Source organism: Peromyscus maniculatus, chromosome 5, assembly GCF_049852395.1.
Source record: "Peromyscus maniculatus bairdii isolate BWxNUB_F1_BW_parent chromosome 5, HU_Pman_BW_mat_3.1, whole genome shotgun sequence".
Taxonomy (NCBI): domain Eukaryota; kingdom Metazoa; phylum Chordata; class Mammalia; order Rodentia; family Cricetidae; genus Peromyscus; species Peromyscus maniculatus.
In genome coordinates this window covers 121,971,879-121,991,375 of record NC_134856.1, presented here as the reverse complement: position 1 = coordinate 121,991,375, position 19,497 = coordinate 121,971,879, and the positions used below count along the sequence as shown (strand labels likewise).

The 19,497-nt window shown below is 44.9% G+C and overlaps 1 protein-coding gene across 1 annotated transcript; it reads left to right on the top strand.

Annotated features, from left to right (window-relative positions):
* The first annotated feature begins 2,902 nt into the window (after window positions 1-2,902).
* On the top strand, window positions 2,903-9,634 carry Gcm2 (glial cells missing transcription factor 2). Its single transcript, XM_006972801.2, has 5 exons — window positions 2,903-2,992; window positions 5,786-6,038; window positions 6,175-6,287; window positions 7,040-7,165; window positions 8,702-9,634. The coding sequence occupies exons 1-5, from the start codon at window positions 2,903-2,905 to the stop codon at window positions 9,632-9,634; spliced, it is 1,515 nt and encodes a 504-aa protein (XP_006972863.1).
* The last annotated feature ends 9,863 nt before the right edge of the window (window positions 9,635-19,497 follow it).

Here is a 19,497-nt window from a genome sequence, read left to right as displayed (position 1 = left end):
CACTTTGATTAGCTTCTTTTACTAATGTATTTTACCCCCACACCATTATAAGGCAACCTGAACCATGTATTTTAATTCTTCACAACCTAAAAACCTTCTTGTTTTGTTTTCTGAGACCGGGTCTCCTGTAGCCTGTTATGGCCCCAAACATTTGATTCTCTTGGATCTTTCTCTCAGCTGCTGGGGTTACAGGATTGCACCGTCACCCTGGGCTGAGTATGTTGGGGGTGGTGGTATTGTTTCCTCCCTCCTCCCAAACAAATTAATCGGCCTTTAACGTATAAATTACATTTTCTGTTTGTGTGGTGGTCAGAGCACCAGTCCCCGGGAGTCTGTTCCCTGCCCTCTGCAGGGTCTAACTCAGACTTTTAGGCTTGTTTAGTGAGTGCTTGTACCCATTAAACTGACTCATGGGCCCATCATTTATGTTTTTGAAGGATTAGCTCTAGGAATCTTTCGAAAGGATAGAGACGAAAAACATTCTAACAATATTTGCGGTATGGCCAGAAATTGATCTTTATACCTTTTCCGAGGTCGTGTTAAATGGCTGTTTTTGAAGTTATTTTAATATGCTCAAAAACATAAATTGTCTTAAGCTGTCACTTTTAGTGAGGTTTAAACTTGTTTTCACACAGTCAATGGTTTACACTAAAATTTGAAAGCCGAGCGAACAAAAAAGCAACTGAATGGCAGAAGCTGTCTGGACCCTCACAGGCAGTAACAGGAGGGCGCAGTGGAAAGCGGGGACACTTCGTTGTCCCCAACCACACCTCAGTAAGGTGAGGGCGATTTTTAGAAAAGAACTTCGGTGAAACGTTCTGAAGTTAACAAATCTCTCATCTGCTAGGACTTTGCGAATTTAAAACAAGAATCCAGCCTGGAGCTCAGGAAGCAAGCCCAGGAAATGCTCTCAGCGGGTGCCCAACCCCTAACCCTCATCTCTTCTCCTCCCCGTGGTCCGAACTGGCCCGCAGGCTTTCTATTGAGTTGACTCTCTCTAGCAAGCAAGCTCTTCACTGGGAGGTAGAGGCCCCGGAGCGTGCAAGATCCCTGTTTCCTGAGGTTTCTACACAGAAACCTTGGCGGTAAAAAGCACCAGCCCTTTCGAAGTTTGCACAGAAGCGGGCATTGCTCCTGCACAAGGCGCCGACCTGGCTCTGATCAAGCAGAGTGAGACCCATGCTGCCCTGCTGGGTCTGAGATGCCAGTGAGCATCCCAGAACGGACCTGAACCGGCACACCACCGCTAACAGCGACCCGTACAGTGGGTTTTGTTCGTTTATTTATTTTATTTACTCGCGTATCTATTTATTTACTTACTTATGTATTCGTTTGTTTTGGCTAAGACCGACCGTGGAAGAGTGCCAGCTGCAAAGCAAGCACGGGGAAGAGATTCGGAAGCCCACCTTTGCTCACGGTCTGGGATCCCGCTCTGCAGTGGCGAGCGAGCAAGCGAGGAGGGGAGGGGAGGGGAGGGGAGGAGATGAGAGGAGCAGAGAATAAAAGAGAGAGAGATAGATAGAGATAGAGATAGAGATAGAGATAGAGATAGAGAGAGAGAGAGAGAGAGAGAGAGAGAGAGAGAGAGAGAGAGAGAGAGAGAGAGAGAGAGAGAGACGAAAGAGAGAAGTCGCCTCAGGTTTGGGGTGGGGGTGGGGGGTGGTCTTTCAGCCTTCTAGACAACCGTTCTCGGGTCCTCCAAAGCCGCTGAGGATAAAGGTGATCTCCTAGGAGTAGTAGCGACAGTGGCAGTACAGTCTGTTTTAACAAGGGTGTTCATATGGGTGGCAACTGAGAACTCACAAACCCCTGGCCTCTCTCTTTAACTATGGGTGCTGAGGGAGAGCGGAGAGGGAGAGAGCCATAAAGGCATGAGCGGGTGCAGAGAGGGAGGACATTCTTTGGGCTGGGAGCTCCAGCGGCAGAGTTGACTCTCCTCCCTCCCTGTCCGTCTATCCCAGGGTTATCTGACCCCAACCTCCAGATTCACTTCCCAGGACTTTTCCCGGTGGTCAGGACTGCCCCAGCCTGAAGTGAGCCTAGGCTTGAGAACGCACTGGGATGCTAAACATACTCTCAGACCGAACCACAGAACACAGACTCGAGAACGCAACTGCTCCAAGAACCCAGAGCTCCAAGGAGGCTGGCCCCTAGGCTGCAGGGGCCCCCGGGCTGCTGGCTCTCCAGTCTCTCTCACTTTCCCCACAGCGCAAAGCTCTGGAGAGACTTGGCTGGAAACCTTTGCTTCCAGAGCCTCAATCCAAGCCCTCTCCAGAACCCGCAGAGAAGATGACACACAGTCGGTTTTGGTTTTCAGCATAAATTAAACTGCTCTACTTGCTCCCGGTCGCCAGCTTCTCGGCTTCAGTTTTCCTTCGCTCAGCAGTTCATGTTGACTTGCCCCTGCGTTCTTGGCTCTGCCTAGGTAGAGAAGCCTGCTGCTGACTGCTGTGGCTGCAGGTGCTGGAGAGGTGATCCAGTAGAGAGGCAGAGCCGCGGCAGTGGGTCCTCTTTAACCTGCTTAAAGATGCTAGCGTTTAGAGAGAGAGATTTCAGCACCGCGGCCAAGGACAGGGCACTCACCTGGGCCAACTGCCCCCCCCTCCCCCCCCCCGCCCCGTGTATGTGTGTGTGTGTGTGTGTGTGTGTGTGTGTGTGTGTGTGTGTGTGTGTCTGCCTCTCTGCCTCTCTCTCCCTCTCTGTTTCCCCCTCTCTCTCCCTCCCTCCCTCCCTCTCTCTGTGTGTCTTTCTCTGCCCCTCCTCCACCTTTCTCCTCCCTCCTCCTCCTTTTCCTCCTCCTCATTTCACTCACCTCTCTCAGCCTACTTCTCATTTTGGGGAAGGAGTCACCTTGTTTTTCTCTTTCAAGATCCTGGTTAGAGAGTCCTGGAGGCCCTTGCAGATGCCTGCAGACACCACACAGGACGCAGACTCTGTGCTTTCCTATGGGATGAAACTCACGTGGGACATCAATGATCCGCAGATGCCTCAGGTGAGGAAGATACTGTGCTTTGGGTAAAATGTGACACTGTCCAGCCAAAGGGGAAGCTGCAAGTTAATTCATGCTGAGACCACACACACACACACACACACACACACACACACACACACACACACACTTCTGAGGGTCCTTAGTTCTCTCTCTCTCTCTCTCTCTCTCTCTCTCTCTCACACACACACACACACACACACACATACACACTTCTGAGGCTCTTCAGATATGGAGGGAAGTTGGACACTAGAGAAAGCAGAGGTCAGTTTGGAGATGTTTCTACTTAGAGTGATTTACTTGTACCTCTCTGAAACACATTAAAATCTACAAAAATACAGACCTATGTTCCTAAGTTGTCAGGCCAAGCTCTGTATTCTCTCTCCTTCTCTGAACCAACGCAGAAACAGTCTCTTTTTCTTGGAGGCTGAGGCAGGAGGATTGCCACAAATCCAAGGCCAATCTGGACTCTTTAACAAAACCTCATTTCAAAACAAAACAACAAAAAGTCTTACTCCTTACTCACTTATTGAAAGTTTTGGAGAAAACTCAGCAAATGTAAGTACTACTGATTCTCATGGCCGAGTCAAGCACTAGGAGGGGACTGGAATCTCAAACCAATGTCCAGACTGGAGTGACTTACTGAAAGTCCTCCACCACCTGTGAAGCCATCCTTGTCCCACACTCACTTCCCTAACAGTGACGCAATCACCCTCTCAAGGTAAATTTGTTCTTCATTATCAGAGCCAAGTACAGGCAATGAACTCAGCAATTTGTGTTTGGATCAAAACTAGTGACTTTCAAGTCAGCCCTGCAAGTGTGTGTGTGTGTGTGTGTGGTGTGTATATAGTGTAGTATTCATGTGTGCACATGTACCCTTAGGGGCTGGAGAAGATTTGCTTCCCTAGTATTTGTGAAGGTGGCCTTCCAGTGGAGTCCTGGTTCAGGCTTTGAGACTTGGCATTTATGTGGCCTCTAGGCCATGCCAGATAATACTCAGAAACCGGAGTTGTGTGAGCAAGGTGTGTAGCCTCTGGTAGAGTTCAGCATTATTTTTATGCACCTATGTGTAGAGAGTTTGACTTGCTTGTGTTCAGCTTGCCTCCTTTAGCATCTCATGGTGCAACTGTTCTGAAAATAGACCACAGTACACATGTCCCATTGTTGCTGTCTTCTGTCGCTGTGAGTCTCCATAGGAAACAATCTAACCTTGTGTTTTGAAATGAACCAAACCCAACGATGCAATAAGAACATGGCCTCAAAAATGTGTAGACTTCCGAGTGAACAGCAATCATTTTTACTTTCTTTGGGAATCTGCTTTTTTTTTTGTGGATGTCATGTGTGTACATGTACATGCAGACATGTGCATGCCATGATGTCTGTGTGGAGGTCATGAGTCAATTCTCTTTTTCTTCCATGGGATTCAAGTTTTAACTTGATGGTCAGGTTTGCATGGCAAGTATCTTTACCTGCTACCTCATGTCACTGGCCTAGGGAGTCTGATTCTTAACCAGGAGTTTATCAAACATGTGAGAATGGACAGGCACACTGAGGCATAAACAGCAATAACAAAACAATCTCTCTCTCTCTCTCCCTCCCTGACCACACACACACACACACACACACACACACACACACACACACACACACACACACACTGGAGAATCTTATCATTCTAACCCTTCTGACTAACTGGGTGAGTGAGCCAAACTGGTTATATGACCTTGAGAGAGACCTTGAATTTTTGTTTGTCTCAGGCTACTGTCCTGTCATCAAGTGATGAAACCAGATAACAACCTCAAATTTCCCTCAGATCTACTGTCACCCTGTATAGGGTGTGTGTGTGTGTGTGTGTGTGTGTGTGTGTGTGTGTGTGTGTGTGTGTGTATGCTGCCAGCATATTAGAGGCAACGAAACCTAATTTCAGGTACACATACCCCACACAGACATACACACACACCGTTAGAAACAAGTATAAAATAAATCTTCAATTAAAGAATGGTGGCAAATAGTTGAAAGCTTTAATTTTTAGAGCAGCCAGTCAGCTGTAAATAGTTTAATTTTGTCTTGATTTATATCATCTGAGATTATGCAAATAAGAAAATGTCCCAAAATTGCATTCAATTCATGCATTCGGAGAAAATATGTGAAATTAGTCATTCGAGCCTTGTGGTTAGCTTACCTTTGTGATGTGCTCTGTGTCCATTTTTCCTGGAAGAGATTAACTTGAAGCATGTCCTCTATCTTGGGGATTTGGGCCATCAATTTAAATATGGACTGTTGTCTAGAAAGGGTGAGCTGTCTGTAGATGCAAAAAAACAGCTTTTTCAAAACCAGAATGTTTATTTTATATTTTGACACCATGTATATACGTTGTGGTGACTTTAATGCTGAGCTGTGAAGTTCAGGAATTAAAATGCACTCTCATCTTTCAGTGCATGAAGAAAGCCAAGAGGTGGCAGCACACACCCAACCCATAACCTAACATAACTCAAAATGTAGAGTATTAAGAGTTCAAGATCACCCTCAGCTATATAGTGAGGTCAGCCTGGGCTAAACAATAGCTTGCTTCAAAAGAAATTAATGTTGAAATTATATAGAAAAGGACATTTATTACATGTATTATTTAGGATCCGTCAGGCATGTGGCTGGTGACTGGAATTGTATACTAGAATAATTTGGGGTTATGAAGATTTCTGGAGTTATGATTTATCTTCCAGTGCTTGGAGGAAGTTAAAGGCAGGGTGCTGTGATTCTGGCTCCCTAAGCCCTCTTCTATGGACCATCTTTTCCCAGGAACCAGCCCACTTTGACCACTTCCGGGAGTGGCCTGATGGCTATGTGCGCTTCATCTACAGCAGCCAGGAGAAGAAGGCTCAGCGCCACCTGAGTGGCTGGGCCATGCGCAACACCAACAACCACAATGGCCACATCCTCAAGAAGTCCTGCCTGGGTGTGGTGGTGTGCGCACAGGCCTGTGCCCTGCAGGATGGCTCACACCTGCAGCTGCGGCCAGCCATCTGCGACAAGGCCAGGCTGAAGCAGCAGAGTGAGGCCGGACAGCGGCTCGGGAAGGGTGGTTTTGGAGCCCTGGGTTCTCCGTTCCCAGCTGATGTCCCCTCGCTCCCTTCAGAAGATTCCGGGCTGCGGGTTGAGCTTAACATTTCTCCTTCTGGGATTTGCAGAGAAAGCTTGTCCCAACTGTCACTCAGCTTTGGAGCTGGTTCCTTGCCGAGGGCACAGTGGATACCCTGTCACCAACTTCTGGCGACTTGATGGCAATGCAATATTTTTTCAGGTAAGTGAGGTCAAAACACCATTTGTACTAAGTATTTCTGTCATACAACATGGAGCAAACTGCCGGCTATCTGGCCTGGAGATTAAACCACAGATACCCGGTAAGCTCACTAGTTTCCTAGAAATCAAGTGATAGGCTATTGACTAGATTTTGTTGTTTCCCAGACAGGGTCGGGCTGCACAACTCAGTCTGACCTGGCACTTGCTAGGTAACCCAAGCTGGCATTGAACTCATGATCTTTCTGCCGTAGCCAGCTGAGTGCTGGAATCACAGCAGTGTGCTACCTTGCATGGCTTGGTGTTCTCTTAAGGGCCAGATTATGAACCTAGTCGCACTGATTAGAGAGAATAAGTGGGTTGCCGACTGCCTTTTAAGATAACTATTGTCCTTGTTGGCTTTTTTTTTTTCTTTGAGAAATGGGGTCCTGATAAATAGCCCAGGAAGGCCTAGAACTCACTATGTAGCCCAGGATGGCCTCATACATACTGTGAACATCCTACCTCAGCCTACCAAATACTGGGATAACAGGCATGAACTACCACAGCCAGCTAAGATGTCTAGTATTGATGCTGTTTGATTTTGAATAATGCTTTGCAGTTTTGAAGAAACATTAAAAACAAACAAACAAACAAACAAACAAACAAACAACTTGGCAATCCTGGAAAGGCATCGTCTGGTTTGGACCAAGTCCCAGCATAGCTGCCTTCCTTCTAGAGAAACAGATAGACAATCCAATGTCTTCATTAACACAGGCCAAAGGGGTTCACGATCACCCCAGACCAGAGAGTAAGTCAGAGACAGAAGCTAGAAGAAGTGCCTTCAAGAGGCAGATGGTCTCTTTCCACCAACCCCAGAAAAGGAGCTCCAGAGAGTCTCAGGTAATGGCCACTGACCCCACCCACCCACCCAGGGTCTGTGTTTACTTCTGGGATAACTGACCGCTAACTGAAAGATGAATGCCATGTATCAATTGCAAAGGTTTAATTTTGTATGAAAATTACATGTCTCTAACAAATGTCATTAAATCAACACTTGGCTTAGGGCTCCAATCCCTTCTTTAAAATAGGTAAGTGGTCCTCCAGGCGATGACGTCAGGATGCTTGCTGAGTTGTGTGTAGGCAGTTGTCCTACAGTGATAAATATAGAGCACAATTATCTCTCAGTGAGTTTCTGAAGCTGCCCTGAACATCCTGTAGCTTTCCCTACACAGGCACACCAAGATAAAGTTTAATTTGTAAACTAGTATGCCAGTGGATTAATAATTAAAACAAAAGAACAATTGTAGCAATTCATTATAATTCAAGTTATTTTAAACTTATATGAGCTATTTATTTTCAAAATGTTCCACTGGGTGGGATGGGGGTTATTAACCCAAAACTGAAACCTCAAAAAGCAAAATTGTGCTTAGGAGAGACTATTACATGTGCTTATCAACACTGAATTAATAGGGCATGCTTGAGAGGGTTTTTCACATTTTGTGTTAGTTTTCTCTTACTGTAACAAAATACTTGAGACAATAAACTTGCAGAGAGGATAGGTTTGTTGGGGTTCATGATTTTAGAAGTTTCAGTCCAGTTCCAGTGAGCCCCACTTTGGAGTGAGGAGTGCATGATGGGAGACACTCTTTACCCTATCACCTGAAACAAAAGAGAAAAGAGGGAACCAATTCCCAATACCTCTGCTGAGGACACACCCCCAGTGACCGATAATCTCCTACTAGACCTCACCACTTTAAGAGTCCACCATCTCCTGATGGTGTCACTCTGGGGACCAAGCCTAAAACACATGGATTGTTGGGGGGCACTTAAGATCCAAGCACTAGTAGCAGTGTTTATGAAGGAACAGATAAGTTTTCCCTAGTCAACTTGACCAAATTTGCATTTCCACCAAAACAAGCCAAGCAGGCAGTGAGCATGAGCAGAGCAGCCCCTGACATTGTTCAAGCCCTCCCACATACCAAGCGCTGATCAGAGAGTTCATGCATTCCAGGGTTACAGAAACCCTTGGAAGAGCTGGCTACATCTAAGCCCTGTATTTAAAATGCTGATCCAGGTCCAGAGAAAACACCAGTTTGGTTGGGAGGGACAGGGACAGGATTCGAAGGCAGGTTTGCATGTCTCCTGGGCCTCCACTCTTAGGAGCACACGGATGAAAACAGGTACATCCATTGCTCAACCCCACACTGCCTGGCTATTAGAGACCTTCCTTGTTCAGTACATCCATTGGCAACCTCTGGACCCCAGGCCCAAATTGTAAACCTTAGTAGGACATGGTTCATGACACAGAGTCCAGCTGCAGGTGTATTTTATTTATGTGGTTGGCTGTTGCTCTAGATAACCATGTTCACATCATTTACATATTATATGTCATGGGATGTGTTGTGTGTCCTGTGTCTGTATTTGTGCCTTTTTTAGGTAGGAAGCACTCAGGATTGCAGTGGAAACCTCAACAACATGCCTGTCCCGGAACCCCCAGAACTGTTTGACGTGACTGCTGATGCCAGCTTCCCTATTACAGGGCAGCCCTGCCCTTCCTTCCCAAACTCTGATGTTCACAGAGTCACCTGTGACCTGACCACCTTTCAGGGAGATGTAACACTACCCTTTCAGAAATACTCAAATCCAAGCATCTATTTGCCCAGGCCACCTTGGAACTATGAATTGGCAGGTCTTGTGGGTACAGGTTCAAGTCCATATCCCACCCTGTATAAAGATTCTTCCAGTATCCCTGATGACACAGACTGGGTTCATCTAAACTCACTACAATATAATGTCAGTTCATATGGCAGCTATGAGAGAAGCTTGGATTTCACGGCTAAATATCATGGCTGGAAACCTGCACATGGGAAACCTGGCCTTGAAGAGAGGGTTGATTATGGGCAATGCCAGGCTGTGACCACGTGCCCTTATTACAACCCAGAGCGGCCCTGCAGGTACCTGCCAGTGCCACCAGCAGGTACCCAGGCCCTGCAGACCGTGATCACCACCACAGTGGCCTACCAGGCTTACCAGCACCCTGCTCTGAAACACAGTGACAGCATGCAGGAGGTCAGCAGCCTTTCCAGCTGCACCTGTGGTTCTGAAAACCTGCCGATGCCCATCTATCCGCAAGCCTTAGACCCTCCGGATGCAGTCATCCAGGCAGCCTCTCCTTCAGAGAGAGCCCCTGGGAAACTTCTGGGAGATTGTCAGGTCAACAGACCCACCCTGGCTTTTCCTCAAGAGACAGATCCCTCCAGGACAGATGGAGCAGACGCGTGGGATGTGTGTCTGTCTGGGATGGGCTCAGTGACGGGTTACTTGGATAGAGCAGGGCAGCCGTTCAACTTTGACAGTGAGGAGTTTTAGAAGGATTTCAGGGTACAGGCACCATGATAATGGAGTACATGCGAGAAAATACATGCAAAGGGGCAATTGTTGAGACGATTCATCTTGTATGTTTTGTTTTGTCTGTTTCAATATATATATATATACAGATCAGAGTTAGCATAAGGGTGAGCTGAGGATATCAGTGGGACATGATAGACAGGATGCTGGAAGTTTGCCCAGCGTTTTGAAACCTGTCACACCACATAGACTATTGGGAGTGTGAGTCTCCTAAATGAACAAATAAACGAGATGGAGGCCTGTACTGCACAGGCTTGACTTCCCTTAGCTTACCAGCCAAGGCTCCTATTCTTATTCATCATAACTTTTTTTTTTAGACTGTTAGGGAATTTCACACAGCCGTGGACTGCATTGAGAGGCTGTTTAAGTATTTTCAGAATGGAAACCTGGAGAGAAATGTCTGAAACTTAGCAAGTGTTCTGTTACCCTGTGGGCTTTTTCATAAATCAGCTGGTGAATCTGTAAATCAAGAGGACTCCTCCATCACCTGGGATGCTCTGACACCTGTGAACTGAAGCTCCCAGGAAGAAAAGGCAAAGCCTCACCTGCCTTAAAGACTCCACAGCGTTGATTGACTGGTGAGAACTTCTGTGATGTTGAGAGCTGGAATGTGGCAGGTCTGAAGCCAGATCTGAGACTTTATCCCCTTAGCAGCCATTTATTACTTATTATTAAGGAAATCCTTTGGGAATGTACAAACAGACCCTGAGTTTCCACTGTCCCAAAGGCCAAGAATGTCATCAAGTAGCCCCTTAGACCCATAAAAATATTTTTCTACCTTACTGGACAACCTGCCTACCTGTGTTTCTGCAAATATATTTTTCAAACACTTTGATTTGTGAGTTCCTTTATTCTGTTACTATAGAGACTTCAGGAAACTGCTACTGTCAGGTTGGAACATGCTATTGGGGGCAACCTGAGCCCACGCTCACTTATATTTAGCTCCATAATAAATTATCTCTCATTTCCTTTGAGGTAAGAGCTGTGGCTTTGTGTCAACACACCCCTGTAATCTCAGCACTCTGGAGGCAGAGGCAGGAGGACACACTGTGACCCTTACTGTAGGTGGCGTTTCAAACAGCAGACAGTTTCTGTGTTTCATGAGCCACTCAGGACAGAAGTTCGGACCTGTAACTTGCGGATAAGACACAACTCACTGTACAGTGAACACATTGAAATCATCACCTCTTTTAGACACATTTCAACTAGTGAAGCCTTATGGTTTCTGTGCTGACAAAACTGAATCTGTTTGAATAAAAGAGTATTGATAACATACACAGTTAATCTATGGAAGAGTGTGTGTTCACTAACCCATCTGGTGGGTTCAGTAGTCCTTACTCTGATGCTAGTTATTCAGTGGCTACCAGCATTCCAGTTCCTCATGTAAATGTCTATGACTGTCTGGTATGGCTGGGACACCCTGGCAATCCAGTTCTCTGATGAGGACAAGGTGCCTTGAGTCTGTGAAATGCTACACCAGGCGGTCACTGAACCAAGGGAGTAGCAAGCGATGACAGAATAATCCGTGTCCCCAGTGACCCGTGTCAGTTTGTGCAAATGCCAGGGAAATGAATTCAAGGTGATTCTCAGGAATTTGTCATAGATTGTAGGTCAAAGCTGGCTGCTCGCTGGTAACACCTCACAGTCGGATTTGAGGATTTCTTGGGCTGGGAACATAAATTCCAAGTTGTTCTCAAAAAGGTAAGTATATCCAACAAAAGTAAACAAGGTAAATATGTCCAAAAAGGTAAATAATCCACCAAAGTCCAGACACATAGAACTTCAATTCCCAGTGACCAATAGCTTTCTGAATGTTTCCTAAGGGAAAGTCTAAATTAAGTAAGAAACTCATTCTGTAGCTGTCCACTGTTACAAATGGCAAATTCTCCAGTTTTGATTGGACATTTGCCATGGTGGGCTATCCCACTGTGGAGGACAATTCAACTGTCAATCAAGACCCTATGACCAAATGGCTGGAGCAATACTTTATCAAGCCTCAGCCAGACAGGCTGAGGTTTTATCTGAGTAATTCTAGCATCAGACCCACCAGAGCCTAATCCCTGGACCACTTAATGGACTGTGGAATTCTGGACAGTTCAGGCCAGAAACAGCACCATGCAGAAAGGGTCCATATTAGTGGGTATTCCCTGGAGAAACAGAAGCAGTGGGAGACATGTGTATGTATGCACACATGCACACTCCAACTTACAGCTTTTTTACTACAATGCTGTGAAAACAGTAGCATTCAGTAGGAGCCATGGTTTTGATTTTGAATTTGTCCTTTTCTTGCACTCAAATACCCAGGGACTAGTTTTTATGATACTGGACAGTGACCTGAGCTCCCAGTAGCCACCTAAGGGTGGCTTGCTGTCTTCTAGTGTGTTGCTAACCTAGGGTGCTCAGGAAGGGTGTTGTCAACACATTTACAACATAAAATGGGCCTATTGGGGTATAAGGCCACCTTTGCATGCATATATGTGCACATGTGTGTGTCATGTTTATGTGTGAACAATACAAAGGTACAGAGAAGGGTTTTTTTTTTTTTTCTAGTTCAGATGCTTTTTTGTTTTGTTTCTTTTGTTTTTTAAGTCCTTGGCTCACATGACTGTGAGGCTAGAAAGGCTGAAATTGACAGGGCAAGAAACACTCAGGAACTGATGGTGGAGTTTGGGGACAGGCTCTCTTCTCTGGGGAACATCAATATTTTCCTGTAAGTTCCTAAAATGATTGATACACATTATCAAGGTCAATTTACATAAATCCAACTCAATTGCAAATGTCTGTCACACTGTCTTAGTCTCTTCCTCCACCTCCTCCTTTTCCTCCTCCTCCTCCTCATTCCTTTTCTTTTCTTTTTTTGTGGCAACTAAGTATCTGACAAGAAGTCATTTAAGATGTTAAAGACTGCTGGGTGTAGTGGAGTACAACTTTAACCCCAGCACTGCCGAGGCCGAGGCAGAGGAACTCTGTGAGCGGCAGGCCAGCCTGGGCTACATAGTGAGGCCCTGTCTCAAAAACAAACAAACAACAACAAATAGTGTAGAGCTAGGGAGCTGGTCCAGTCAGGAAAGTGCTTGCCACACAGCATGAGGAGCTGAGTTTGATCCCCAACACCCACATAAAAGTCAGGCATGGCAGTATGCATCTGTAATGTGCACTGGGGGCCAGGTGTAGCTCATCGATGAATTTCAGGTTTAGTGATAGACCCTGTCTCAAAGTGAAGGTGGAGAGTGGTTGAGGAAAACACATGACATCCGCCTCTGGCTTCCACATGTACAAGCACACACTGTACACACCCACATGAACACATATATACAGCACACACACACACACACACACATGACAGAGACAACATAACAAGAATTGTTAAGAACAAAATAGAAAAGGGCTAATGTTGTATTGGTGACTCAGCTCAGTTTGAAGTAGACGACAAGAATGAATCCATCCGAACACTCTCCTCTTGTTGGTGTCTGTGTTTGTCTTCTGGACTGGAGATGCCGACGACTGGAATCCACACTCAGCTTTAGGGCACTGAAATGTAGTGCCACAGAGATCCCTAGAACCAGAATCACGGGTTTGGGGTTTGATTGCTGTCCTTGAGGTTGACTAGATGACTTAGATTGTCCTGTGATCGCCCTGAGTGTGGTTCCCCACTAGTAGAATGATGACAGTGAGCTCCCCACCCACAGAACTGTTATAGATCAAATACGGAAATGGTCATCCGAGTTCTGTGCCATGTTGTGGACTATTATATTAACTAGGCAAAGATGTGTTATATTTGTTTATGCTGCAGAATATTACTTTAACTGTGTAAAGGTGTGTTACTTTTGTTTATGCTGCATTTGTTTGATGATGTAAGAATGTGTGTTTAATTATTTGAAGATGTGTTGCATCTGTTTCACCTTGCCTGCCTGAAGCAGCTGATTGGTCTAATAAAGAGCTGAGTTGCCAATAGCTAGGCAGAAAAATGATAGGTGGGGCTAGAAGGCAGGGAGATTAATAGGAGGAGAAATCTAGGTTCAAGGAGAAGGAAAGAAAGGTAAAAAGCCCAGAGGCAAAAGGTAGATAAAGAGAAACAGGTTAATTTAAGTTAAAAGAGCTAGCCAGGAAGGAGCCTAAGCCAGGCTGAGCATTCATAACTAATAAGAAATCTCCATGTTATGATTTGGGAGCTGGTTGGTGTCCCCAAAGAAAAAGCCTGGTACACCACCCCCTTTCTAGTGCCGACTAAGCTACATCTCCAACCCTTTTTCTATCTATCTATCTATCTATCTATCTATCTATCTATCTATCTATCTATCTATCTATCTATCTATCTGTCTGCTATCTATCAGTGGGGTCTCACTATGTAGACCTGGCTGGTCTGAAACCAACTCTGTGGACCAGGCTGGCCATTGAACTCACAGAAATCCTCCTGCCTCTGCCTCCCAAGTACTGGAATTAAAGGCCTGTGACACCATCCCTATCTTATTATACTTTTGATACAGGCCTCACTCACTAAATTGCCTAGAGAGACCTTCAACTCCCTATATAGCCCAGGCAGACCTTAAATCTTATAATCTCCCTACCTCAGCATCCTTAGCAACTGGGATTACAGGCTTGGAATACCAAGTCCAGCTTGAAAATGTTTTGCTCCATTAATTCAACAGTCTTTCTGGAGCCTCCACTTCCCCATAGACATGTCTTGGGTAGCAGAACTATAGCAGCAAAGGAGCAGATCCAATCCCTGCCCTTGGGGTCTGTTTGTGAAGACTGACCATGCAGCAAACCATTGTCAACAAGAAAGTCCACAGATGGCACGCGGTGACGAGCGCTAGGGAAGAAAGGGAAGCAGAAAAGGTGTCGTGGCTGGAGCACGTCCTCTAGTGTGATGCTGCTGAGAGGTGAGACATGGAAGAGCAGACCAGGCACTGAGGTCTGGGCCTCCGGTTAGTGTCCTTATCACAACAGTAGATTTGTTTTAGAAGTGAGGACAGCCCTGTCTTGCTCTCCACCATCCTCTAGCTTCCTGCCATAGCAAGAAGGTCTTTGCCAGGCAGGGGCCAGCTTCTTGATACAATACTTTCTAAGCACCAAAACCATGAGGAATCATTTTCTTCTTGGATATTATCCAGCCTGAAGTATTCTGTTGTAGCAACACAGTCTAACAAGTCAGACATGGTGGCACACGTTCAGTACTTCAGGGGCAGAGGGAGAAGCAGCTCCCAGCAAGTTCAAGGTCAGCCTGGTTACATAGTGAATTTTAGGCTAGCCACAGCTTTGCAGGGAGATCCTGTCTTTAAAAACAAACAAACAAATGGAGAAAGGGAATTAGAAGTATGGGCAGGGAGGAGGAAGCACAGAGATTTGGTACCATGTGCAGAACATGTGGGATCTGCCCATATGGATATACAGGGTGAGATCACCCCAGGCAGAGGGAACAGCAAGTGTGTGCAGGCTGGGACTCTGCTCTAGATAAACAATGGCAGGGAGTAGTGGATGTTGTAATCACTTTCCTGGTGCTGAGATGAATACCATGATCAAAACCCACTTAAGGAAGAGTTTTTATTTGGCTTACAGTTCCAGAGAATTAGATGTCCATAATGACAGGGAATGCATGGCACCAGGAGCAGGAAGCTGAAAGATTCTGAATTCACAATATGCTTGCAAATATTATCGCTCAGAAGTTCTAGAAGGCCATGTGATGGCATCAGCATCTTCTTTGGGATTGCTTATCTTTGTAGAGATTTAAAAGGTGCCATCTCAAGGAAGCATGAAGCTGTAAGGCCAGGTCCTGTCTGGGTAGTCATCATGTCCTGAAGGATGTTCTGCCCATCAAAGGTGCTGGTAGTTTCAAAGCAGACTGTTGAATACTTTGCCTGTGAGGGGAACTGAAAAAAAAAATCTCTATGACGATTTAACCACTGACTGTACCAGGTGTGGTGGCTCAGGCTGTGATCTTAGCACATGGAGGCAGAGGTAGGAGGATCCCTGAAAGTTTGAGGCCAGCCTGGTCTATGTAGACAGGGTCAGGCTAGCCATAGCTACGTAGCAAGACCTGTCTTTAAACAGAACAGATTTAATGACTGAAAATGTGATTATTTGAGGATGACATAAACCCATTTGTCTATTTTTCTCTTTTGCTTGTGCTTTTGGGGGTCTTAAAAAAAGGCATGGCCCGTTACAATGTCTGATTTGATTTGGACCTTTTAAATTAAAGAGCTTGTGAAAACAGAGAGGGATATAGAGAGGGGCATCTGAAAAGTGGTAATTACGGGAAATGGCTGCCAAGCTTGAGCTCCTGCTGAGGATGTGAGTTCTTGAATCACAGGTTTGAACCTAGTCTGCATTATATGGTGAGATCTTACCTCAGAACAAAATGATAATAACAAATATTCACAAGTTTAAAATGAGTCACTGGGAGTGAAAATGACTGCTTACAACAAAAATCAGCTTTCCCTTAAGAAAGAGAACCTGGGCTTAGGATGTAGCTCAGCCACAGAGCACCTACTTACCCAGCTTGTGTGAGGCCCTGAAGTCAATACCAATATAGATGGGATTGGGGTAAAACAAGTTATCCATAATAAACAGCATACACATGAAACATTTCTAGGCATGTATATAAGAAGGAAAGTTGCTCAAGATTACAAGGAAAAGCGCCAATAGAAAATCATCCAAGAGGTCACAGATGTTAGGAGTAACAACAAGAACTTTGAAACAGCTGTTGTCATGGCTGCATTGCGAGACCCCCGAGCAAGACCACCACAGAGCCGATATCCGATGCAAAACACACAGGGGTTTATTGATAACAAGCAAGCCTGGGCTTGGTCTGTGTCCAACACTCAACACAGTGGTGGAGGAGGACGGCCCTGAGCTCTCGGGGTGAGGGGCTTTTAAAGGGAAAAACCGCAAGCAGGGTGGTACAAGTCTTGACATCATATGATTGGGTGAGAGTGTGTAACCTTCCAATTTACTGGTTGGGGGTTACAGTTATCATTTTGGAGCAGGCCTGGACAAGTCCCAGGCTCTGTCCTTGAGCTGCTATGGGGGCTGGCTGGCCTCACACGTTCACTTTGACCCATGCAAGTAGCTCTAAGTTGGTGAGGGGTCCCAGACAGTAAACAACTGTCTGAACCTTGAGCAGTCAGAGTACGTGCAGAAAGGGAGCTACTGCAAGGACTATGTCTTTTGTTCATGGCCCTCCCAGAAACTGCTTGCCCAAGTCTCAGGAAAATGAATTGCTAACTCAGGCCTGATCTCAGAGAAGACTGAGCAGCCTGTTATGGCATCTACTCGGTCCTTTCACTGTTAGAAATACGTAAACACTGGTGGAGAAAGTCGATTGTCATAGCAACTAAAGATACAGGGCTTTCAGTGGGAAGCCATTTAAAAAGGAAGTTCCTTCAAAGTTCCAAATTAAACAAGCAGTCACCACAGGCAATGAGTTTTATAAATGCACAATTGTCAAGAGCTGAAGCAGAGAGAGGGATTTAAACCAAACTAGAAGACTGCGGCAGGGCAGATGTGCGTCAGTGGAGGCAAGAGGCAGTCGGAGGAGTAGCTCTGCGATGTATCTCTCGGACAAGGGAGTGATGTCCTGAGTAGCCTAAGCATTCTAACAACTCGACAGGGGTGGAGGATATGAGCCAATCTGCTTAAAAATAAACAAATGACATGAATAAACATTTCTCAAAAGCAGATATAAAAGTGGCCAATGTGTAAATGTAAAACTGTTCAGGATCAGGAAAAGAAACTAAAATCTATAGTGAGATTTCCTCCCACCCTGGGTTGAATGATTATAAGCAAAACAGCAACAGCAACAACAAAAAGAAATGTGGACCAGATGCAAACAAAGGAGAAGTCATATGCATATATATAATATATATACATATATAAAATGTGTGTATATATACACTTATTATATTATTGTTTATATATATAATAATATATGTCTATGTAATTATATATAATGATACATAATTATATATAAAATAATGATTATATAAAATAATGATTATATAATTATATTATAAACCATAATGTTACTGCTTTATCATATTATATATTATATAATATTGCTGCTTATTATATGCATTATGATATTACTGTATATGTCATATATATATAAAGGTAACTTAGGGCCCTGATAAAAACAGTGTAGGGGATCCTTAAAAAGCTTAGTATAATAAAATTACCATTGTAACAAAATGCCTATCCCACCCACCAGTTCTAGCCAGTGTCTTCCCACAGTAAATAAAATTAATGTCAGCTAGGTAGACCCGTATACTGTTCTTTGCTGCAGTGATGCTCACAATAGCTAAAACGCAGGATCAAACTAGGTGTCCACTGTTAGAAAAATAGATCTTGAAAATGTGATAACATACATTTGGAGTATTACTCAACCACCAAAGGATAAATTCTGTCATTTGTGGCAATGTGGGTCGAATGAGGTGGTATTATATATTAAGGGAAATAGAACATGGGAAGACAAAAAAACACCATGATCTCACAGGTAGAAGCTTAAAACATTGATTTCATAGAAGTTGACACTGTGGCCACTGCTAACTAAGGAGGAGCCAAAGAGGGAAAACCAAAGGGCTCTGGTTGTTGGGGGGATTTGTTCACACTGTGAAGTCTGCGTTAGCATCTGTGTTAATTAGATAAAATTAACCTTGGGTCAGGAGGCTGAGTTAGCAACTAGTTGACAGAAAGTAATCATAGAGCATCCGAGGGCATCTGGAAGAGAGAGATGTCCTGGAAGTAGTAGGGAGAGATTTTGAGTGGCACTGGGATTTGTTTGTTTTGGCAGAGCGGAAGGACAGGCTTTTGGGAGCCGCCAGCAAGGAGAGAAGGTCAGCTAGTTGCTTGTCAACCTCGCTGAGCTCACAGGTTTTCACCCCAGCCTTTGAATCTCAAGGCTTATTTATAAATAGAGCGAGAGGGATTTTGTTAAAGCTCCCTTTAGCTGCAGCGACAGAGACGGTGCCTGCAAGAACAGAATTCCCGCCAGGCTGCGGCCTGAGCTGCTGGGCCACCACGAAGCAGGCTGGTAGCTGCTGTGTTGCAGTTTCTGGCTGAAACAGCAGTGGATTAAGGCGCAGCCACTGTGCCCAAGATAAAACAGCATCTGGTTATAGTACTTAAGTCAGTTCTCTGGAAGAAATGGCTCTAGTGGTATACAGCACAGAAGGGCAAGTACAATTAGCAATGATTTAACATGTGCTTTGCAAATGACTAACAAGGAAGCATCCAAGAGCTCCCAGCATGAGGAAATGGACAATGTTTAAGAGGTTGGGTGTACCAGTTACCCCGACTCCGCTATTGCACAGTGTGTACATGAAACCAACCATCATGCTGGACCCCCTAAATATGTACAACCAGAAAACCCAAACAAAGAAGGCTAGAACTAACAATTAAACATCTGAAATGGAAACAAACCCCACCACAGGACAGGTAAACAACAGATTGGAAGGAGTGTCCTCGAATGTGAAAATTCTTTTATAGACATTACCTGCTTGAAAACTGCTTTATAGACATCTAGCAACAATATATATGTTAGTTTGTCCATTAAATGAAATGTGTGGGACAAGTGTTATTGATCACTAGGAAAATGTAAATTAAAGCAGAGATTTTTGTAGTCAATAGAATGGCCAATTTGTTGTAATGAACAATGATTAATATTGGCAAAATGAAGGACTTGAACTCCTGAGCACAGACAGCTGGCAGAGTCTCCCCACAATGCAGATATCCTAAACCATTCAACCCAGGCCCATTATGGCCCAGAAATCCCACAGACACCCCAAACAATTAAAAATATATTTCCACAAGGTGGCTTTGTACTAACC

What these genes read in the sequence shown, in the direction of transcription:
- Gcm2 (XM_006972801.2), top strand. Translation starts at nt 2,903, where the DNA reads ATGCCTGCAGACACCACACAGGACGCAGACTCTGTGCTTTCCTATGGG. An exon ending in GGCCAGGCTGAAGCAGCAGA is followed by an intron (nt 6,039 to 6,174) that starts GTGAGGCCGGAC and finishes TGGGATTTGCAG; the next exon opens with AGAAAGCTTGTCCCAACTGT. An exon ending in GCAATGCAATATTTTTTCAG is followed by an intron (nt 6,288 to 7,039) that starts GTAAGTGAGGTC and finishes TCATTAACACAG; the next exon opens with GCCAAAGGGGTTCACGATCA.